The sequence below is a fragment of the Sorex fumeus genome, unplaced genomic scaffold, assembly GCF_029834395.1.
Source record: "Sorex fumeus unplaced genomic scaffold, SorFum_2.1 ptg000043l, whole genome shotgun sequence".
Lineage (NCBI taxonomy): Eukaryota > Metazoa > Chordata > Mammalia > Eulipotyphla > Soricidae > Sorex > Sorex fumeus.
The window spans coordinates 3,160,672-3,178,404 of record NW_026606100.1 but is presented as its reverse complement, the minus strand read 5'-3'; the positions used below and the strand labels follow the sequence as shown (position 1 = coordinate 3,178,404).

At 45.3% G+C, this 17,733-nt stretch overlaps 1 protein-coding gene across 1 annotated transcript in view; it reads right to left on the bottom strand.

Moving 5' to 3' along the window:
- Positions 1–17,733, bottom strand: part of SPECC1L (sperm antigen with calponin homology and coiled-coil domains 1 like) — a 120,147-nt gene that overhangs the window by 31,323 nt on the left and 71,091 nt on the right. The window contains exons 10-11 of the mRNA XM_056120635.1: positions 11,846–11,936; positions 2,413–2,496 (exon numbers count right to left, since the gene is read on the bottom strand). Coding sequence (XP_055976610.1) covers positions 2,413–2,496; positions 11,846–11,936 — 175 coding nt within the window. The remainder of the gene's footprint in view (positions 1–2,412; positions 2,497–11,845; positions 11,937–17,733) is intronic.

The window sequence follows — 17,733 nt, the reverse complement described above, 5'->3', positions numbered from 1 at the left end:
CAAATGGTCAATGACCCAATGTTCACCAGTGCACATTTTCTACCACTAGAACCCCAGTATACCCCCATCCCCCTGCCTATTCTATATGATTTGTACACTGAGTTCTCACAACAAAGTACAAAAAAAAGAAAACATTGTTAAGAATACCCCAAGAAAGGGCTAGAAAAAGAGTACAGGCGTTAGGTGCTGGCTGATCCTCAGCACCAATATAGTCTCCCCTGAGCTGAGCACAGAGCTAAGAGTAAGCCCTGAGCACCACCAAGTGTGGCTCAAACCCCCCCCCCCCCCCCAAGACAGAAAGGAAAGCTACTTCTTACGTGGTTTGATTTAAGTCTGATTCAGGCTATATTGTTGTTTTATTTCTCCATTTATTTTGGTTTGGAGCCTTACCCAGTGGAACACAGGTGCTACTCCTAGGTTTGTGTTTTGGGGTCACTCCTATCAGTGCTCAGGGCACCATGCAGGGGTGAACTGGGACTGAACTGGGTCTTGACCTGGGACTGAACTGGGCTTCCTGCATGCAAACCATCTGCTCTGTCCCTTAAGTTACCTATCCAGCACAAGGCTGTATTTTTAAAGAAAAGACAAAACATCTATCAGTGAGATCAGCAGGAAACTAAAAGGTGTCACCTATTGGGAAATGATGACATCATACCATATGGGAATCAGAGGAAGGAGCTGCTTCAGCCCACAGTAAGAGGTCACAACAAAAGCAGCTTTCCAGCAAGGAGTAAGGCAAACAGGAGCTCAGGACACTGGACTGAGCACAGTCAGAAAAAGTTCCAGACCTCAGACAAGTTCTCTCTTGCCTGAGAATAGTCCGGATATCAGCCCTGGGCTGGTAGTAATGCAACCAATATTCTACATCAATAATGTTCTGCCCTTTATTGGTTCCATTTTCCTTAACGATGTCAAGGTAATTACAAGCAGAGTCTGACTCAGCACTAGGAAAGCGATCTCTTTAAGGACACACTTTGCACGTGGAAGCCCTAGGTTTGATCCCAGGCACGGCATGTTAAAGGAAGGAAACTAGGTTTTTTTTAAAAAATAAAGCCATTCACTGGCAATTATGGCCATAAAACTGATTCATATAGACTCTGGACAATTAAACAGGGAATATTCAGAGTAAAAAAATAATCAATTCTGGATGCATTTCGGTTGGGCATTATATTTTGCTCGATTTTCCCACCACCATTCAAGCCTGTTTTTCAGGGACAAATGCTAGATCATTTACTTTCCATTGATCACTTTGCATATCAGAAAATGGCTGCTTATGCAGCCGTGCGGTTCAGAACATTGTCCTGGTACCCACATACCAGAGCCATGCTTGTAGAAGCTCATGGTCACCGGGATTTCATCTGGAGAAGGCCGGGAGACAGCACCTATCCCATCTGGGACCTCCCGGTGATATCGGCATTGTATGGGGCCCAGAGAATTCTCCAGGAGTTGTGCAGCCCTCCAGCCGGTTTTCTTTGCTGCTGTGTGCTGGAAGATGGCGCTGGAGGTGGGTTGTGGACGTGACTTTCGGGATCAGAGGTTGCCTGGGAACCAGGGCGGCCCCATTGTGGTTCAGAAAATAGTCCTGGTATGTGCATTTAACTATGGTGCTATGCCACCCTGGGAGGGGAAGGGTGTCTGTGCCTCCGCCTGTCCCCCCTTGTGGTGGCGGCATGGAGGCCTGCATCTTTTAGAGCCTAATGAACAGCGAGGTATGAGACTGCACTGACGAGGCACATGGGGCCTCATGGGATGGGGGGTGGAATCGGCCCTGCTCCCCGCCATGACAATGCCCTGGGTTGCCATCCTCAAACGCCTCCTCCGACTTCTGAACGACCATGATCCCAGAGGCACAAAAACCAATCTCAGAACCCAGGGGCTTTTGGCAGTAATCCCTCTAGGCTTACCCTTATTACTAAAATATCAGAAATCCAAATTCACATGGTCACTTGTGGCCACACAACATCATATGCTCTTCATAATCAGCAACAGAAAACAAAGTATCTAATTATGTCTTTTTGGCAGGTCTGAATGTTGGGGAAAATTCCAAAGAATAATGTTGGGTCTTTTGTCGTAATATTGAATGTGATCAACGTAGAGAGAGAGAGTAAAGTGGAAATCTGCCACACAGGCGGGAGGTGAGTGGGAGGGGAGTATACTGGGGTTCTTGGAAGTGGAAAATGTGCACTGGTGAAGGGACGGGTGTTTGATCATTGTATGACCGACTGAGACTTGAACTGAAAGGCTTTCTGACTGTTGTCACGGTGATTCAATAAATTAAAAAAAAAAATCAGCTCAAGTACTAAAAAAAAGAGGTTAGTAAAGTTAAACAAGTGTAAAGAGAAAGTATTCAGTACCATCACTGAAACTCTGGAAGCACTTTTTAAAAAGAAATTTTCAGATAAAAGTGATTACCTGAAATGGACTTGGCACTTTCCATGGCGGGCACTCTTGGAAGAGAAGCAGGTCGGCTCGTTGAAGATGTTCTTAATAGATGCTCTGAACAAAAAAGGAAGGGTCACAATAAAACAAACAAAACCCTGACACTTGGCACTTATGGTAGCAGGAAGGAGAGTTTTCCTTTTCTCACCCTTAAAGCCTCACCCTCCTTTCCAACCCAAGGCCCTTCGACAACTCCCCATAGACCATTTACACAAAACAACATCCACAAAGAACGTGCAATGGCATCTCACTTAATGCTTTATTTAGAGGGCTGAAACCTTTAAAACAGAGAAATGCCTTTTATTTTTGCTCCTGGCCCACACCCGGTGTGCTCAAGGGTTACTCCTGAGTCTGCATTCAGGGATCACTACCGGATCAGCCATATACAGGCCAGTGCCCTATCTGCTGTGCTATCATTCCAGTCCCAATAAATGCTTTTTAATCACTGGTTGCTCTCTGAGGCAATTCAACCAAAACTGTAAACCCCTCCTACTGCCTTTAGGTCCCATAGTATAAACTAAATGAAATATTTCATACCTACACTTAGTGGGCAAAGTCAGACATACGTACAAGTCAAATGGAACACTAGAATGCCCTTCGCTTGGATTTTTGGCAGTGGGGAAGGCTTGAACAACATAACAATATTAAGGTTGACTTTACTAGTTGTAAAGAAAAGGATTAGGGAAGGATACCTCAGTCAAACAATAAACAGAATAGTTTTAAGGATGTTTAATTAGAGAATAATAAAATCCCAGAGTGGGGCCAGAGAAAAAATAATAGGGTAGGGTGCTTGTCTTGCATTCTGCCAACTGGGGTCTACTTCCAGCATCCCATACGGCCCCCCTGAACATTGCCAAAGAATGGTTCCTGAGTGCAGAGTCAGGAGTAAGCCCTGAGCATCGCTGGCTGTGGCCCCCAAACCAAAAACAAACAAATTAAAATCCCAGAGTGACTAAAACATGGGTTATATGGGAAAGAGGGTGGAGGAAATGGAGCTTTAAAGGAGAGGCTGAGTCTTTATCATCTTTACCATCACCTGCTACGTGAACTTTAGTCTATGGGTAAGAAGGGAGTGTCTGGCATTTCTGACCATTCCAGAAAGAATCCAGATGCTGCTCTACTGTCTATGTTTGCAGCCGCACCTTGGAGTCCGTGGGCAAGAAGGAAGTGTCTGACCTTTCCAGGAAGAATCAGATGCTGCTCTACTCTGTTTGCAGGCGCACCTTGGAACCTGAAGGGAGTGTCTGGCATTTCTGATCATTCAAGAAGATCCGAGATGCCGCTCTACTGACTACTTTTGCTACCTCACCTTGTTCAACTCTTCCCTTGCTTTCGAAACATAAGCTGCATTGAGAGTCAGAGTTCCTTGAATATTGGCCCAAGCTGTTTCTTCACTTCCTTAGTCTGGCTGACTTTACCATTCTTCAGGTAGAGCTCTAATAGCACTTCCCCAGGACCTGTTCCCCCGCAGTGGAAGCCCCCAACACAGGCCCTGCCTATCCTCCCTGCCAGCGCACTTCTTCCTTAAGGCTACCGGATCACACGCCTGAGGATCAGTAAGTTTTGCCAGACCCAGGGTGGCATGTTAGGGATGTGTGATTTGCATGGGAAAAAACACCGCCTCTTTATACTTAGATGAGACCATCAGTCTCACTGTCCAAGAATGTCCCTCCAACAAACAATTTAACAAGAGGAAAAGAAAGCTTCACCAAACACTAACAGAAGATCATCCATTACTTCTTTTTAGCAAATGAACATTTAGGGCCAGGGAGAAGGCTCAAAGAGCTGGCACACAGGCTGGAAGTTCTGGGTTCAATCCCTGGCACCACCAGCAATACGACTCCAGAAACAAAAAAAGGGAAAAAAATGAATGAGAGCTTTAAAAGTATTCCCTCTCAAGTTATCATGACATCAGAAGTAATAGCTTGTGATTCTTTCTTTCTTTCATTCCAAATTCACATTCTAAGCATATGAGGTCTTCTTTGGAGGAGAAGGAATTGGGAAGGATGAACTCACTTTCTTAATAAAGATAGGACGTGTGCAGCTTCAAGTCGTCCCATCTTATCTAGAACAAACATCACCTCTGTACAAAGAGCCTACAAGCAAGCATCAATCAGTATACTGAACCCTGCTGCAGTTGGCAATCATCCTCACAGGAAGAGCATATTATGCACAAAGTCTGACAGACAAAACAAAGTCAGCGGAACACGGAAATAGTAGGAAGCAGAAATCAGCATTTTAAATTTAATCAAATTTTCCATACCACAATTATGAAACTGGTCACTTCCTTAAAATCTGAAGTATTCCAAAGATGACAGCAAGTGAAGAAAGTGAAAACAAATGAATACAGAAGAACCGACAGAACGAGGGGGTCTAGCTCAGGCGTGATGCTCTTCTCAGTGACTACCCGGGCTTCCTAAGCTGCCTCATCTTGCTTTGTACAAGGCATATGAAGGGCACGCAACAGAAATAAAGTCTATGAAATTCCTGGCTGATGCAAATGCCCAATACCTGGCAAAGTCTTTCTTACTGTGTGTCTTAGGATTCAAGCCTTTCTCAATTAGGATACAGTCGCTAAGACAGACTAGCACCTACTTTATGAAAATGCACAAAATGATTCTGAAAGACCCAGTATGGTTATTCTTTCCAGAATCATTTGGGGTGACAATTTGCCACAAGCACAAGAGTCTCTGCTTCCATTTCCTGAGGCGAGTCCACAGTGAGAGCCGACTGGCCGGAGGCACTGGCCCCCTGTAAGAACACACATCCACTTACTGCGGCAGCAGGCCTGCCGGCTCCTACCTCCATGTCAAACCGTCCGCTTATCCCCCTTTCAGGAAATAAGATTAATACATTACAGCAGCACACAGCAGGCAGGAAAGACGATGCTTTCCAATAATAGACACGATTCTATTGCCATATGGCGCTATTTTTGTCTTTAATCCATTCATTAATCAATTCATTAAACAAAATAATTTGGGTGTCCACTACTTGTCAGGTGTGATAAAAAGAAAGGCAGCAGGACTTCTACCCTCGTGAAATTCAGAAACTGGGCATTTAAAAAACCATTACGAGTGAGGGATGCCAGGAAAGAACCGGTCCAACGGACACTGGGAACCCAGCAGGGGACATGACCTGCTCCTGAGAGGAGGTCCGGAAAGGCCTCCCGAGGAAATGACATCTCAGTCAAGACCAGAAGGACTATTAATAGTTTTTATACAGGCAAAAGGGGGCACAGAGGGGAAAGTGTTCCTAGCTAAACTGTTGGGCATATACCAACAGAAATTCAGTCTAGTCATATTCAGAGGGCAAAGAGCAAAACAGACCAGGTTAGGCTGCCAAAAAAAAAAAAAAAAAAGGCTTGGGATATCAAACCAAATCAGGGTAAATAAAGGACACAGGCAATTTAGGCCACGCTAAGGAGACTGAACTTTACCCTGTGAGCAAAAGGGAATCAGTGATGGTTTTATCAGGTGAGCATCTTTCTGGCTAAAATGGATTAGAGTAGTAACAGAGCGCAGAGAGATAAGGATGGCCTGCACTAGGGTGGTACCAAGGGAGATGGAGAGAAGTAAACAGATTCAAGGCTAATAGGATATGCAGGTGAAAGGAAGGAAGGAGATACCACATTCAGAGATAAGAAAGGACAAGGGAATTATGGGAAGAAAAAAAGGGATGAGAACACCTTGAATCGGGACCCTTATAAGATACCTAGAAAAGATGTGGAGAAGAAAGTGAAGACAAAAACGTCAGGAGAAGCTAACAAGCCAGAGTAAATACATCACTGTATCACTGTCATCCACTGATCATTGATTTACTCCATGGGCTCCAATAATGTCTCCATTCGTCCCAGCCCTTAGATCTTAGCAGCCTCTCCTTACTTGTCCTTCTAAACGAAACGTCTGTACCGGAGGCTCTTTCAGGGTCAGGGCAATGAGACCCGTTATTGCTACTGTTTTCAGCATGTCGAATACGTCACGGGTAGCTTGCCTGGCTCTGCCATGAGAGCAAATACATAGTTTTGGAAATTATCAGCAAACAGGTGATGGAGTAGGAACAAACTTGGCTACAGAGAGGTCCCGAGAACCTTGGTGAAAGCAATCTCATATACCAGTGGGGATAAAACTTATTAAGGAGCAGGAGACTGAAAGAATGTGGAGACAAGTTGTGCAAGGGGACAAGGAAAAGTCTAGTGACTGAGAGAGGGAGAAGGGAGGATTTTCCCCCTTAATAGAAGAAAGATGTGTACTTTTCTATTTTGTTTTTAATCTTTGGATCCCACCTGGCCATGCTCAGGGGTTTGCTTCTGCTCCAGCACTCAGTAATCACTCCGAGCAGTGCTCAGGGGACCATATGGGAAGCCGGGAGTTGGCCAAGTGCAAGGCAAGCACCCTACCCACGTACTATCTCTCCCGCCCCTGAGATGTGTCCATTTCAAAATGACAAGAAAGGGGAGTCAGTAGCGAGGGTGTGGTTGAAGACACAGGAGAAGGAGCGACTCAAGAGCATGAAGAAAGCCCCAAAGGATGACAGCCAAGACATGGACAAAGGCACGCCTTGTTCACCTCCAGACAACACCACCGTGAGCATGCTAGCTCTGCCACTTACTCTCCTTAGTTTAGAAGTTAGAAGTAACTTCACCCTGGTGGCAATAGGGACTGGCAGCTGTGTCTTATATTGTGTCCTGATTCAAACTTTATAGGCAAAAGTGGGTCTCAACCAGGAGGACTTCCATGGCTTGGAAGCCAGGCTCACATGCGGTGGGGAAAAGGCAGAGACGGGACCACCAAGCAAAGGATGCTTGGAGGGCTCGCTCGGGACAGAAGGTGCATGCTGAAAGTAGTCTTTAGATCAAACATGATGGCCACTTAATACCCGTACTGCAAACCATTAACACCCAAAAGGAGAGAGGGAATGTGCCTGCCACAGAGGCAGCGAGGGTTGGGGAAGGGGTGGGTGTGGTGGGAGGGATACTGGGAACACTGGTGGTGGAGAATGGGCACTGGTGGAGGAATGGATATTCAACCACTGTGTGACTGAATCACTGTGTGACTGTAATCATGAAAAGTGTTTAAGTCTGTAATTGTATCTCATGGTGTTTCATTAAAAAAATTCTAAAAAATGGGTCTCAAAAAAAAAAAAGAAGCCTAGGGGCTGGAGCAATAGCACAGCAGATAGGGCATTTGCCTTGCACGCAGCCGACCCGGGTTCGATTCCCAGCATCCCATATGGTCCCCTGAGCACCGCCAGGAGTAACTCCTGAGTGCAGAGCCAGGAGTAACCCCTGTGCATTGCCGGGTGTGACCCAAAAAGCAAAAAAAACACCACCCCTATAAATCCAACTTCTACTTCACAGAAAAGCAGTTTCAAATGGACCAATGTTGCTATTAAAGAGGCTATGAAATCTTTTAAAAAGATGAAAATCAGGAGGCAGCTGTGACTCAGCTGTCAAAGTGTCCTGCCTAATAAAGACAAAACCAAAACCAAATAAATAAATAAATAAATAAGCCCAAACCCCAACCAAAATAAAGATTAGTTAAAGGAACTAAAGGAAACCTAGAACAGACAGTGAAGGAGTCTACACCTGAAGGATTAACAATGGGAGAGTTTCCCAGTTTCATGGTTTAAGGTACAAGCGTAGGGCCCAGTTGACACTGGGTTAGAGCAAAAGTTCCATAGATTCACAATTTTCATTAATTTCCAATGTTCTGGGGCTAGAGAGACAATAGAGGGCAAGTGTTTGCCTTGCAAGCATTCGACCGTGGTTCACTGCCTGCACCCCGGGCACCCTCAGGAGTGATTCCCAAGTTCAGAGCCAAGAGTAACCCCCAAGCATCACATCATCTGGTGTCGCCCAAAAAAACAACAAAACAAAAATAAAACCTAGTGTCCTGTGTTGAAGAATCAAATTAAATTAATCAGAAGAAAATATACATTCCTAATCGTTTGAGCAAAAGAACAAAGGGCAGCTTCTTTTAAGTACAGAGAAGTCACTGAACTTTCATTTATTAGCTTTTTTCATTTTTACGGTCACGCCTGGCAATAGGGTTGCTCCATGTGGTGCTGAGGACTGGATTTGTGCCGCCCACACACAAAGCACACACTTAGCCCTTTGAGCTTTCTCTCTGAGCCATTATAGAACTTTCAATACGAAAATCACAGACTTTAAAATCTACAACAAAACAAAGAGAAGAGGAAGAAAACACAGCTAGAAACTCTACCACAGTTTGAATGATCACAGTGGTTTTTTTATGACCAAGAATCATTTGTTCTTACTTTTTTCTAAGTGGTTTCTTTCTCTAGTGACTGTTTAAGATAAAGGATCACACTATCAACAAATTCACAGATAAAAATGCATCTAAGTGTGCTTCCCTCTCTCTCCTGTATTTGCATGGTTTCAAATAAGCCCCATTAAGGCTATAACAGAATGAAGCAGAGAATTAGACTGGCATTAACACAGACTGATCACACGCACCCCAAGCCCAGCGGCATTATCATTTGATGCATTACCAGATGGTAAAATGAGGAGAGCCAGGAAAAGGTTTAATTCAGCAGAGCACTGACCTCAGTGAAACACGCACTCTGGGTCCTCAATTTCCCTGGTGCATAGACTTCATGTCCGAGTCTCCACAAACAAAAGCCACACAGGCAGAAAAAAACAAAATGCAATCTGCACTCAATTTCTAAAAACCCAAAATGCTAAAAAATGTATTTCTAATAAAAAAAAAATAAAATAAAACGAAAAGAAATATGGCATGCCAGGTCTCTCATCAGATCCAAGAGCTGCCTGGGTCAGTGACAGAGTCCCCATGGCAGTCTGGATGGAAGCAGCCCCGCGGGAAACAAGGACGAGAGCACCTGCCCGCAGGTTCTCAGCAAACACAAGGAGAGGAACTTACGAATCTACGGGGGATGGAGAGACAGTTCAGTGGGCACAGGACCGGCTCTGCACGGAGGAGGCCCCAGGTGATCCCTGACACTGCACGGAACGCTAAGCACCGATGACTGCTAGCAGTGACTCTAAGCACTATCTGGTGGCCCAAAATTAAAAACAAAACAACAACAACAAAAACAACCCTGTGAGCTAGCTATTCACAATTATTCTCATTTTATAGACAAGTATCGGAGAGGCCCAGCCAGGACACCTGAGGCTGGTGATCTGTGGCCCCTGCCTCACCTTGGTGAATCCACTGAGAAGACAGAATAGGAACATGGTAAAACTTTTTTTTTTTTGGGTTTCTGGGCCACACCTGGCAATGCTCAGGGGTTACTCCTGGCTCTAAACTCAGGGATCAGGGCTGGAGCAATAGCACAGCAGATCGGGCGTTTGCCTTGCACGCAGCCAATCTAGGTTGATTCCCAGCATCCCATATGATCCCCCGAGCACCACCAGGAGTAATTCCTGAGTGCATGAACCAGGAGGAACTCCTGTGCATTGCCGGGTGTGACCCAAAAAGCAAAATAAATAAATAAATAAATTCAGGGATCACTCTTGGTGGTGCTCAGGGAACCATATTGAACCTGGCAGGCCATGTGCAAGGCAAAAAAGCCTTATCCATTGTACTATCTCTTGGGCCCCAAGACACAGGCTTTGAATAAAAAATTTAAAGTCCTGGGGCTGGAGTGATAGCACAGTGGGTAGGGCATTTGCCTTGCACGCAGCTGATCCAGGTTCGATTCCCGGCATCCCATATGGTCCCCCGAGCACCGCCAGGAGTGATTCCTGAGTGCAGAGCCAGGAGTAACTCCTAAGCATCGCCGGGTGTGACCCAAAAAAGAAAAAAAAGAAAAAAGAAATAAAGTTCTTGTTGTCTTAGACAAATAACTTTAAAAAAAAAGATGTAAAAGAATGTTATGTTTATGGCTAAGGTTGGTCTTTGCATTCTACTAACAGGACAGCATTCGTCTACTTCTTACTCAACCTAAAGAGTGACATGTACTTGTGATTTCATCTAAAGGACTGCTCGGCTCCACCTTCTGAGGGAGAAAAGGTTTCGGGACATTGGTGAACTGATGGAATGACAACAGACACAGAAGTCTCTGTGTATGAAAGTCGTAGTACCTCCTTCCTGTAAAATAACCTCAGATATCTGAGCAACCAGCTGACCTAAACAACACTCAAGACTGGCAGATGCAGGAGTTACAGAATAGAATCCATCCTCCACCGACATTCCTTGGGGTTTCTGGGGCCCATTTCTCTTGGTTCTTCAAGGAAGTAATTCCCACATCTGCTTATTTCTTCCCCACTAAAACACTGTAGTCTTACCGCTGAGTCTAACTCCAGAGCTGAGACAGCACAGAGCACCACAACGAGGAGCCTTATCTGCAGGATGTGAGGTGCTTCGCTTACGAGTGACGTGTAAGTACACATCCCAAGCAGAGTGCTGTGTCTCACAGCACAATGCCTCTGTGCCTCAAACCATTGTGGCAGAGCACTCTGAACCCACACTGGCTATTTGGGTCAGAGAAAGCCCTAACCGTGAAAGGCAGTAAGTAGATGGGATTTCTGGTGCTGGTCTACCACATGGAGGAGGCTCTGTGAAGTGGGCAGGGCTCTTGATCAACTGCACAAAAGAATTGTCAGACCTCATCTTTTAAAGTTCACTTCCTAGGGTTCAGAAAGAGAGAATACAGCAGGTTGGGTGCTTGCCTTGCATGTGGCCGACCTAGGTTCAATTTCTGGCATCCCATAAGGTTCCCCATACCTCCAAAAGTCATTCCTGAGCTGGTGAGCTGGTGTGTGCCCCCCCCCCCCATGGTCCCAAAATAATAAAAATACAAAGTTTGTTTCCTGAGGTCTGGAGGACAGCCTAAAATGCTTAAGCTAGGTAGGTAAAGAAGTTGCAAGTTCAATTACTGCAAGTAAAGAGACTGCAATCATCTTTACAGTCCCATAGTCTGGGATCCCCAACAAGGAGATCAAAATAAAACAAAGTATGTTGCTCTTATAAACAATCATGTGAAATATAGAGATAAGAAGGATAGGTTTTGGAGTCAGGCTAGCTGGATCTATGAGAAGACCCATTAACTATGATAGCCTCACTAACTTTGCTAACCAGAATTAAGCTATTGAACTTTTTAAAGCTTCATGTAAAATGTAAATTACATATCCACTAGAAGTAAGAGAACAAAGTATCCAAGAGATTTTAACCCTTAACACAGTGGTATACAGTTTTCATTACCTATTACAATGCTATTATAATGCTAGGAGAATTGTATTCCAAGATGTATTTATTAATAACTCCCCCATGGACAATTTAGACATATTAATGGTAAGCTTCTAATAAACATGCATATCACGTTGGTTGAAATAATATCAGGAACAAGGAAGATAACTAGTTAGCCAAAACTTCAGAACAGCAATAAAATTATTAACAAAAGTATAATACTACGACATAAAATATACCTTGAACAGGGATTTCCCCATAGTTTGGTCTCTTATCTGACAAGGCTGTCAGGGGTTTGGATGTAGAGATTGGTCCACTTATGGAATGTCTCTGAAATGAGAAGATAAACAGTATTCCAAGTTAGATTAAATCTAAAGCTGGGACTAAGAAAATAAAAGTTGCAGAGAATACATATGTTCCAAGGAACTCTTTCCTTACTGAAACACACACTCTTAGAGCACATCATGTGATTAGTAACTTTAATACAGACTGATTCCATGTACTCTCTACCAGTTTTCTCCGATCTCACAGTGTCACAACCAAGATACTAGCATGGATATAGTCAAGAAACAGAACATTTTGATCACCAGAAGGATTTCTCCCTGGCCGTTTTATAATTACGTTTCTCTCCCTGCCCTCCACAGTTATTACTGATTTCTGGCAACCACTGAGTCTTGAGAGTGAGCTGGCTGTTGTGTTTAAGGAGATGTGTCAGTCTCACACACCAGCCAGCAGACTGTGGGTCTGTTCCTGGAACAACTGCTCCAGAAGAGCCTCACATCTTCAGTGCCAACAGCCACTTGCTCAGACTCTCACAGACCGTCTCTGGATGGTCAGCAGTATCTAAACTCTCAGCTTCATCTTTTGCCACCTCTACTGAGTTCTCAAACATCACCGAACCCTGATTTCCACAGAACGTCTACCATCTAAGTGCTTTTCCCTCATGCTTATTTCCTCAGCTTCCTCCCAGACTCTTTTCATTGAGCTGATTCCTAACTGTGGCTTTTATATACCCTGAAGGGTCTGGCTTCTTTAAGACCTTACCAACGCCTAGTACAGTCCTCTTTCAATTGAACCATTCTCAAGGGTGCATAGGGGATCTCAGTGTGGATTTAATTTTCATTTCCCTGATTACTAGTGATGGTGAACGTCTTTTCATGTGTTTATTGGCCACATATGATCTTACCTGAGGGAAGAAATTTTCAAGTACTAGGTTATTTGTCTTCAACTAAGAAGATACACTTCTCCCAATTCATGTGTGTGTGTGTGGTAGGGACATACCCGAGAAAGAACCCAAGACCTCATGCACGCAAAGCATATGCTCTAGCCCCAATCTACTGTAAATGTAGCAAGCCCTAACTACAAGTCTCTCCTCCCCCCAACTCCTGAATTCAGAAAAGACTTCATTTAGGAGAAAGGAAAGGAAGGGGGGAAAAGCCAAGGAAGCTCCAACATTATGGAAAGGGTGCTCTGAAGAAGGATTCCCTAAACACAAGTCTTCTGACAGGTAAATGGCTTGTCTGTGTATTCTCTTCTCGGAAGTGTGGTTTCTCACCAGGAACCACTTCAGGGGCTATCTAACCCACATGCTTCTGGATCTCAATGGTCCTTTATTTTTAAGATCATTTAGGACGTCTAAAATCATTTACTACAGAGGTACTGAATTCCACTTTAAAGGAATTAAATTAAATTCCACGTCCCTTTGGGGATCTCTGAATACTCTAAGTATTTAAAGGGGTTCTCCATGGTGGCTGATGAAAGCGGTAATGATTTCCTGCCATGAACTCTTAACTGAAGAACTTTTCTTTCCTCAGAAATCGGTCTTGCTTCTCTTTGGTAGGGCTAACCCTTTGGAAGCGCAGGCTGGCATCTGATCAGACCCTCAGAGCGCCTCTGCAGCTGTTTAGAAAGACCGTTTATCTGCACAGCTCTCTCCTTCCTTGTACCTTACCCTGTGAGTTCTTGTACTGTTCTCTCCAAAACTGATCTGTGCTCTGGCGATCTAGTTGGGGGGTGGGGGGGGAGGGGCGCCCTGGACTCTTCCTCTCCACCATCTGGATACCAACAACAGGAAAAATGTAGGTGTGGTCATAAGGTTTATCTTACTTCCTTTGTTAAGTTTTATTCATGGATTATAGTCTTGTCCTGCCCACTATACAGAATCTGGAAATCAGCACTTCCCGTATTTTGTCCAACGTTCTAGTTGTGGTGGCAGAATAAGTGAGTCTGTTATTCTCTCAAAGCTCAAAGTGGAACTCCCACGCCGGAAGTTGAAAATCTAGCAACCCCAATCCTGGGCTCTACTTCCCCAGAGCTTCTTACTCACTAGGTGTGGCCTGGGGATCTGTATTTGAAACCGCTCTAGGGCCCACAGAGATAGCTCAGAGTGGGCTCAGGTCATGCTTTGCATTCAGGAGGTTCTCTGAACACTGCTGGGCACTACCCCTGGAGCCCTAAGAACTGCTCAGTGGGGCCCCAAAACTAAAACATCAAACAGGCCCAGGGTCAGAAAGAAAACTCGAACAGATGGGAGCGCGGGCTTTGTGCGTAGGAAGATCCAACTCAGGCACTGGGAGTGCCCCGAAGGACAGAGGCAGGAGAAGCTCCTGAGCACCTTAAGGTGTGACTCCAAACAGACAGAAGCGGGGGTGCAGAACAGTACGGTGGGAAAGCCGTTTGTCTCACATGAGGCTGACGTGCATTCAATCCCTGGCACCCCCTATAGTCCCCAGAGCCCCACCAGACATGCCGAACACAGAGCCAGGAGTAAGTCCTGAGCACTGTCAGGTGCGGCTCCCGCCCCTGCCAAAAATAATGGTTCACATGATTTTTACGCACTGCTAGATTTTAGAAATGCTGTGTTGACTCATCAAATACTAAAAAGCTAATAAATCTGACCACACGCTACTACTTTTTTCAAGTCATAGAAGCAAGAATTTATACCTCCTTTTCTTATAAAAATTTACAAAACATGGGGTATGGTGCCAGCAGGTCAATCTGTACCTGTGAGGTGAGTGCATTAGCAGCCTGATGGCGCCTTCTGACTTCCAGATATCCCAAAATTGCTGCTGTGCCTTTGGCCAGACCCCAAAAACTTGGGACAAAGTTTACCAAGAAAGTAAATGGCCAAAAGTTAGGTATATGGGAGAAACACCCACAAACCACCTGTGGCTCAGCTATATAATTGGAGGCATGGCCTCTCTGGTTCCTGATCCAAATGCTTAATGGCCATAATCCCAGAGACTCAGAAACAAATCTCGAAACCCAACGGCTTTTGGCAGAAATGCATCTGGTCCCCACAGTAGGCTACCGGCGCCAGGCCACCCGGGGGGGGAGGGGGTGGGGGGGAAGGGTGTTGTCCCTCTGCCTGCTCCCCCTTGGCGGCTCAGTGGCCACCATCCTCCAGAGGCCATTGGACAGTCAGGTTTGGGCCTGCAGTGATGAGACATGTGGGGCCTCATGTGATGGGGGTGGAGCCAGCCCTTTCCTCCCCTCCCCAACGAGACCCTGAGTCGCAGCCCAAATGGACTCTCTGGCTCCTGATTAACCTGCTTAACGGCCATGATCCCACAGACTCAGAAACAAATCTCGGAACCCGGCGGCTTCTTGCAGAAATATGTCTGGTCTCACAGTAGGCTACCGGCACTGGGCGACACCAGGGGGGAAAGGGTGCTGTTCCTCCGCCTGCTCCCCCTTGGCAGTTCAGTGGCCACCATCCTCCAGAGGACTTTGGACAGTCAGGTCTGGGTGACGAGACACGTGGTGGAGCTGGCCCTTTCCTGCCTGCCCCAACAAGACCACGAGTCACCACCCACAAACGGCCTCTCTAGCTCCTGATCAAGCTGCTTAATGGCCATGATCCCAGAGATTCAGGAACAAATCTCAGAACCCAGCAGGTTTTGGCAAGAAATCCCTCCAGATTTAATTGTTAAAATTTCGGAATTCTAAAATCACGCAGCCGCTACTGCGGCCATACGACATCATATGTTATTCATAAGCAGCAACAGAAAACAAATTATCTACGATTGCCTTTTCGGCAGATCTGAATGTTGGGGTAAAATCCCAAATAATAATGGTGGGTCTGGTGTCGAAATATTGAAGGTAATCAAAGTAGAGAGAGAATAATGTGGAAATTATCTGCCCTACAGGTAGGGGGAGGGTGTGGGATGGGGGGTATACTGGGGTTTTTGGTGGTGGAAAATGGGCACTGGTCTAGGGATGGGTGTTTCATCACTATGACCGAGACTTAAATCTGAAAGCTTTTAACTGCTCTCATGGTGATTCAATACATAAATTTATTAAAAAATTTAAAAAAAAAGGTGGAGTTCATGCCCAATTCAATCAGCTGAATAAATATCAATACTCCTACATTTTAAAAAATGCTTCTACCAGCAACAAGAAAAGTGGGGGAAAAATCTACAAAATGAATGTACATTAAACTTCAAATGACAAGTACAGAAAAAATTTGCCTTAATGAAGTACTTTTGGCTGGAGCGATAGCACAGTGGTAGGGCATTTGCCTTGTGCGCAGCCAGCCCGGCCGAGCTAGGTTCAATTCCTCTGCCCCTCTTGGAGAGCCCGGCAAGTTACTGAGAGTATCTCGTCCACGCGGCAAAGCCTGGCAAGCTACCGTGACATATTCAATATGCCAAACACAGTAACAACAAGTCTCGAAATGGAGACGTTACTGGGCCCGCTCAAGCAAACTGATAAACAATGGGAGGACAGTGTTTGCTTGACAGTTATTTATATCTTGAAGTCTTTAGAAAAGGATTAATAGAGCTTATAAAGAAGCACAAAATACAGATGTAATGGAGACTTTGTTGTCCTTCTATCTGTTTTGAATTGGAGGGGAGGATTATCCAAGCAGTGCTCAGAAGGAGTATCCAAGCAGTGACAATGACAATGACAATGATGCTCAGCCTTGGATGGTGTAATTCTGGAGGCGGGAGATGCAGTCCTGGGGGCACGTGGGTCTGGTGGCACTGTGGGTTCAAACAAAGGCCTCTTCAGGCCAGATATGCACTCCAGCACTTTCAACTATCTCCCTGGTCCTCTGCTTTTAAAGGTACAACACTATCTGTGCAAATGTATATGCAAAGTCTCTAACTTACAAAACTACGAATGTAGTAAGGTACGCTTTCACCCTAAACCTTCCTTCCTTCGGTTACTCACAGCCATGTGGGAAAATTCCACGTCAGCTACTCTTTCCCAAAGGGACTCAGTATTAATGGAGCAACGAAAGTCTGCTTGCTCTCTGGTCCTGCCACTGTGGGAAGGCAGGACAACTTGTGAAATCTGTCTGTGATGGGGCAGCAAAGCTCTATGCTACACACACAGCCAGCTTTAGGAGTCATCCTTTCCCGAATCCCGGCCTTGTGCATGCCCCTCCCTCTCTGGGATCGCCTAATGATTTTCAAACCAAAGAATGAAGTAACTCCATCCCAAGCTCTAAGCCTAGATCCTAAGAAGCACTGCTTACTTCCACTTTCAATTTCTTGGAGCCTGAGCCATCTGTCTGTACAAAGCAGAATTAGAGACCAGCCCACCCCTACCGAACCCAGGCAAAGCCAGAGAACAAGAAAAGAATTTAAATGCTGTCCTAAATTACGAAGTTCTAGAATGATCTGTGCTGCAGTAGAGCCTGGGAAATGCCAACGAAGTGTTCTACTCGGAGAGGTGCTTCATGCAGCACTCACTCAAAAGCCAAGTCTGAAACCAGAATGTCCAGGTTCAACCCCCAGCGCTACATCCTCTTAACTGTATGACCTTCAGCAAACTGCTTACTGCTTCTGGGACTCAGTTTCTACACAAGAAAACTGAGTCAATGGGTCAGAGAAATGGTACAGCAGGTGGCCCACCTGAATTCAATCCCTGGCACCCAGTATTGTCCCGAGACCACCCAGAGTGATCTCTGAACACAGAGCCAGGAGTAAGTCCTGAGCAATGCAGGTATGGCTCAATAATAAAAAATTAAACAAAACAAAAAAATAGTTCCAACAAGTACAGACCAGTGCCCTATGTGCTATTCCTGGAGCCAACTCCAACTTCTCCCGGCAACAAACAGCTGAACTGAACAGATGCTTCTGAACCCCACACTTGGGAGCTTAAAGGACCTGAGCAAACT